Source organism: Glossina fuscipes, unplaced genomic scaffold (genome assembly GCF_014805625.2).
Source record: "Glossina fuscipes isolate IAEA_lab_2018 unplaced genomic scaffold, Yale_Gfus_2 59337, whole genome shotgun sequence".
NCBI classification, from domain to species: Eukaryota; Metazoa; Arthropoda; class Insecta; order Diptera; family Glossinidae; genus Glossina; species Glossina fuscipes.
In genome coordinates this window covers 1-6,281 of record NW_024002071.1, presented here as the reverse complement: position 1 = coordinate 6,281, position 6,281 = coordinate 1, and the positions used below count along the sequence as shown (strand labels likewise).

Genomic DNA, 6,281 nt, shown 5'->3' with positions numbered 1-6,281 from the left:
TAATTGTTTTGTTCTTGAGTCTTAGAAAGGTAGGAAGTTATATTTGGATGGTTTAATTTAGGTTTAGTTTTGTAATATTGGTTTTGGCTTGTCTTTCATTTGTGTAGTATATATCCCTTATTTGTTCTTCCAATATTCCTCATTTCAATGTTAATTTTCTTGATTTTAATATTTCTTATATATTCTTCATGTATTTTTAAATAATCTTTCCATATTTTTCGTCATTGGGTGAGTTTAATACAACGCTGTTTTGTTATTTTACGTATGTCTCTGTTTTTGTTTTGCTATTCCTCATTTATATACTTATATACCCTTATTTACTCAAATATATTTATCTTTTCAATATTCCCCCTTCTAATAGTCTTTGATATTCTTTATGTGTTCTTCGTTTTCATTTTAATGTTCTTTTTATTCTTCACGTATTCTTTGATAGTCTTTATGTATTCCTCTTCTTTATTTTAATGTTCTTTCTATTCTTAATATGTCTTTTCTATATTCTTTGATATATACTTTATCTTTATTTTAATATTCTTCCTATTCTTTTAATATTCTTCATATTCTTTTTATATTCTTTTATTCATTTTCTTACTTTTATGCATGGGAACTAATTAGATGAACTTTTCGGAAAACACACCGCAGTCGTCTGGATATTCAATTGTCCTTTTAAACTCCTTTGAATTTAAAGTTTTTCTATTATTTAGAAGAATGTATGAGCATTAGTAAATGCTGACGGGCAGAGGGTTTGTGGTGAGTTAATTTCTGGTCTGTACACTGCATCTTGTCTAGCAGTGACTTTACCGTGATGAAACACATATTATGAGGAGATAGCGATTGGATTTTAATTGGGTGGGAATGCTATTTATTGGTGTTGTATGAGTGTGTCTAGTTTTGGTAATTTTTTTTTTTTTGGTTAGTAAGACATGTTAATTATTTTTGTTTTCTCCTTTCTATACCTTCTTATTAATATTAATATTTTTCATATATTTAATAAATTTTTCTTGTATTCTTTATCTGCATTTTAATATATTTTTTATATATCTATATATTATTTTTTTTGTATTCATCTTCCTATATTCTTTAATAATCTTGACATATTCTTTATTTGGAGTTTTGGGTGGTTTCAGAGTTTTATTTTTTTCTCTGATTGGCACGTGATCGTTGCGATGTCAAAAATTATTGTTGATATACACGTTCTTTGATTACGTCCTGGTAATAGTTTTGATGTCGTCGCCAAAAAATAGTGGGTGAACGTGTTCGAAGTCCAAGGGGAAAGAGAATGTTCCCTGTCCTGCCTCGGATGTGGGAGTGTTGTCCTCGGGAGGGACCATTGTATTTGTGAAAATTTTTGGAGGTGTGTGCCCAGAAAATTTGACTTTAATGTCGTCTGGATTTGGCAGGATCTAAACGTGTTGATCAAAAAGCAACAGGATCGGTTGCAGGTTCGCCATGTAAAATAAAAGAAGTGTGTTGCAGATCGTGATTTATTTTATTGTGAGGATTCCCTATGAACCTTCCCAGGTGAGTAGATCAGATTTGAAGTCGGAGTTTAGCCCTAACCTGCTCGGCTTTACAACGCCAAGTCTTCTATCTCTTTATAAATGCCAATAATGCTCGGCATGAGATAGTCCCTATAAAATTTATATTAGGCGGATGGAACGCCTTTTGACCATTAGCGTATCAAACGCTTAATTTGAATTGCTTTGGTACAATTACTTTATTTAAATTTTATTGTGCTATTTATACATAAATTCTTATACTAAATTATGCTTACATCGACAAAACTTAATTGTTTTAATTGGGGGCGCCTGGCATTGTATTGCATTGCGAAATGCAATACTCAGCCGGGTGAAGTGTGATATAATTTTTATTTTTCTTTTAGCAAAACAATTATGCTGAATTTGCATGATACACTTCACAGTGGATGCATATACCGATATGCGATCACACTACAATGTAATATAAATATACAAACATAACATAGTAATAAATATGTAATGGCCAGTTTGCTTCTTTTGCATTCTAAAACAAAATAAAAATAGATGAATAAATAACAAATATGTTAATATTTATGCATATGTGTATATACCTTTATGTGTGCATATATATATTAGTTTAGGGAAAAAGAAATCCATTATTTTTTCGGTAGATGGCAGCACTGACAGATTTCTCGAAAAGTATCGATCAAACAATTTCCGATACTGTACATTTACATACTGTACGTTTCGCAGTAAAAAAAATTCTTTTGCTGTTTTTTGTTTGGTGCATTCAGTTGTGAGTTACAGCGTGTTAAAAATGGAAGTGAACAAAGAGAAAATTCGGTACATTTTACAGTTTTTCTTTGACAAAGGCGAAAATGCAAGTCAGGCGGCTAAAATTGTGAATGGTGTTTATGGTTCCGATACTGTAACAGCCAATTATGTGCAATTTTGGTTTCGTAGATTCCGTTCAGGAATTTTTGATGTTAAAGATGCACCTCGCACAGGTAGGCCCGTCGTCGAAAATGTCGATAAAATCGGAGAAATGATCGAAGTTGACCGGCATGTTAGCAGTCGTCACATCGCCCAGGAGCTAAAAATCGACCATAAAACAGTTTTAAGCCATTTACACAAAGATGGATTCAAAAAGAAGCTCGATGTTTGGGTGCCACACCAATTAACAGAAAAAAACATGATGGATCGAACTTCCATCTGCGAAGCCTTGGCCAAACGGAATGAGATAGACCCATTTCTTAAACGGATGGTGACTGGAGATGAGAAATGGATCACGATAACCCTGTGCGAAAACGATCGTGGTCAAAGAGCGGTGAAGTACCTCAAACGGCCAGGAAGGTTTTGCCATGCATTTGGTGAGACTGGAAGGGGATTATTTATTATGAGTTGCTTCCATATGGCCAAACGCTAAATTCTGATCTCTACTGTCAATAACTGGACTGTTTGAAGACAGCGAATGACCAGCAAGGGCCAGAATTGGCCAACAGGAGAGGTGTCGTGTTCCACCAAGACAACGCTAGGCCACACACATCTACAGTGACTCGCCAGAAACTTCGGGAGCTTGGTTGGGAAGTTTTAATGCATCTGCCATACAGTCCGGGCTTTGCACCAAGCGATTATCATCTTTTTCTTGCATTGCAAAATTTCTTTAATGATAAAAAATTGGAATCTAGGGAGGATTGTGAAAAACGACTACTAGAGTTTTTTGCAAATAGAGACCAGGACTTCTATGAGAGAGGCATTTTGAAGTTACCTTTAAAATGGCAACAAGTCATACAACTAAACGGTGCATATTTGACCCAAATCGGACAATCCGAAGCATGTTAAATAAAGTCCTGAAGTTCATATAAAAATAATGGATTTCTTTTTCCCCAAACTAATATATCTTATTGTTGCGGGTATGTTAGATGATGTGCTACTTCCTGAAGTGCAGTTGGGCGGTATGAGTCTTTTGTCCGCTAAAATAAAATAAATATATTTTTACATATATACCTTTGGAAGATGTGTTGTAATTAAAAATTAAGTAACATTTTTGTCGAAATGCTTTCTGAAGCTTTTGTATGAGAGCAGCATAAATAAAATCCAATCGAGCAAACTTATACTGTGGATGGTATTGTTGCCACACGAACCCGCTGCCATGAAGAAATTAAGTCGCGATACTACCGTTGCCTCGACGCGCTTGCTATACTTGGTTCCACCGTATGTTGCTGCATAACTCTATAGAAAATTGTGTGCGCTTCCGTTAATCCGCTTGTGTTGGAAAGACCGGCTTTAAATATTTGCTGACGAGGTCCAATTGGTTTCTTTTGTTTTTTGCAACTTTTCGACCTCTTCTCAAATATCTTCTTCCTCCCCCGTCTTACTTGACTTACTTGAGGGGTATTTTCTTTAAATTTCAAAGAAAATTTCATCCGGTATGTATGCCCTAATGTATATAAATGTATAAAATAGTTTTTCACGGTCGGGGATATTTGCATTGTTGTGATGTTTGCATTCCATTTTCGGGAATTTCCATTGTCGAGAAAATTTGTTTTTATTATTTTTTTACTTTTTTCGAATTTTATTTAACATATTTTTTAATTTTTTTACGAATTTGTACTGTATTTCAATTTCGTAGCAACTTCTACACGCATTTGTAAAAATTTCTTTGACTCCACAGAAAACCGTGAGCTTGTTTTTTTTCTTTACAAGTTTTAAAAAAAGAGAGAGAACGGAGTTGCCTCCCATACATGGCAACGTTTTGTCATGAAGAAAAAGAACCAAGTTGTTCATGTATTGTATGCATGCAATGTTAAAAATGACTAAAATTGTAGCTCTGCTTAAAAATTATACAAAACGGATCGTAAAAATATGAAAAAAATATTATAAATATTTTCTGTATGCTCGATTTAAAAAAAGTAAACTTATTTCCCTTCTTATTACATAGCATATGTTATACAAAAACGATAAGAGCGTAAGAAATTATATTAACAAATAGTTAAAGCAGGTCGTTACGTTTATATATACAAGTCATTAATATATGGGAAATTTTGAATCAATTTTATAGTGCCAAGAATGAAGACCACCCCTAATATCACGTATGTTATGTTTGGGAAACTTATTTATCATATGTTGGGCGGCAATTTGCGAGTCATTACCACGTCGACATAATATAAAAACTGGTAAAGTTTCATCTTGAAGTTTTTCCTTGAAACGTTCAACAAAGCTGTCATCAAGTATTGTTTTGAGAGGAACATTTTCTGAGTTACGCAGCTTACAAATCTCAAATTCTGCCGACTGCCGTACATCCCATAGTAGATGCGGTTTACCTAGGTAATTTTGATATTCTTCAACACTAACACGTTGCGCTGGCATTAATAATTTTAAAACATAATCTTTATCTGAAGTCTGCATGCCACAAAATTGCTCGTAATCCAAATTATTTGGTATTAATGGTACGTTTGAACACGCGGAACAGTCCTTCCTTCGTCCTCTCAAACGCACGCACCGAAAGGAGCAATTGGCGCCATCAAATATTAATAAACGTTTCGAAAGTACTTCCCCCCCCATACCATTCAATGCAACTTTAATTGCTTCTAGAGCTTGTAAACTACCAATAACCCCTGTTACAGCTCCCAAAACACCACCATCACCACAACTAATGACAGCTTCTGGAGGTGGAGGCAGTGGAAATAAACATCTATAGCATACCCCTACTTCGCCGTAGTTGTATACTGTTAGCTGGCCATCCAGTTGTAAAGCACTTCCTGATATCAAAGGTTTTCCTATCAAATTAAATAAAATGTTCTAAATTAGAAATATTCTAAATTAAATTATCTGAAATAATCTATAATTGAAGTGAAGTTTAATCTATAGTTTGCATACACAACAAACACTGTAATAATAACTTAAAGCAAATTGATCTAACTTAAATGGTTCGAAACCGAGGCTCTTACCTAAGGCTACACATGTATCATTCAATAAATAACGTGTCGGTACGTTATCGCTGCAATCCAAGACAATGTCATATGATCGAATAATTTCGTTTGCATTTCTGCTGTTCAATAACACGCAGTGCGAATTTATTTGACATTGGGGATTTATCATTTTCAAAGCTTCACAAGCGGAAAGCACTTTGCTCATGCCCACTCTTGATTCGGTATGCAAAGTTTGTCTATGCAAATTGCTGCGATCCACTTCATCATAATCCAGCAGGCCCAAATGACCACAACCTGCAGAAGCCAAGTAAAGTGAAGCTGGACATCCAAGGCCGCCCACACCGACTACAAGAATAGAAGTTTGCTTCAATTTCAATTGTCCTTTCACGCCAAAATTAGGTAAAATTAATTGTCGACTGTAGCGTGCTATGTCGTCATTGGTCAGTTCGTTAAAAATAACAGAATCATTTACTAGTTGACGTAGACGCTCTTCTTTGTCTTTACACAAAATCTTCAGTTCAGCTATTTCCATACGCAATTTGTGTATTTCCTCCGACGACATTGCTATTAGTCAATGTTTTGTAAAAACTTTTTACTTATGCTGCCGAAATTGATATTACTGCGACTCTTTCAAACATTCCTGCTATTGTATACATGATTACGATCAAAGTATCGTATCATTCTACTTTTCTGTTCTGATTTATAAAAAAGCGATTTACATGTTAAACACAAAACTGATATTCGTTTGTGTGTGTAATTTGTTAAATATTGTTAACTCAATCTTAGTTTTTAATTGGACTGGGTCTGAAAGTAAATAGCTTTAAAAAAATATATTTTTATGTACGTTGACGAATGAGCACTTGTAAACAAATTT

General features: G+C 34.3%; 1 protein-coding gene across 1 annotated transcript; it reads right to left on the bottom strand.

The window, feature by feature from the left end:
- Positions 1–3,910: 3,910 nt before the first annotated feature.
- On the bottom strand, positions 3,911–6,231 carry LOC119643237 (adenylyltransferase and sulfurtransferase MOCS3). Its single transcript, XM_038042582.1, has 2 exons — positions 5,426–6,231; positions 3,911–5,254 (listed from the first exon to the last, which is right to left on the bottom strand). Exons 1-2 carry the CDS (start codon positions 5,967–5,969, stop codon positions 4,503–4,505), a joined length of 1,296 nt encoding a protein of 431 aa, XP_037898510.1. The 5' UTR covers positions 5,970–6,231; the 3' UTR covers positions 3,911–4,502.
- Positions 6,232–6,281: the final 50 nt, after the last annotated feature.

Bases quoted from the DNA above. Each gene is read 5' to 3' on its own strand.
- LOC119643237 (XM_038042582.1), bottom strand. From the start codon at position 5,969: ATGTCGTCGGAGGAAATACACAAATTGCGTATGGAAATAGCTGAACTG. The intron at 5,255-5,425 runs GTAAGAGCCTCG...TTAATTTGATAG, and splicing joins TGATACATGTGTAGCCTTAG to GAAAACCTTTGATATCAGGA.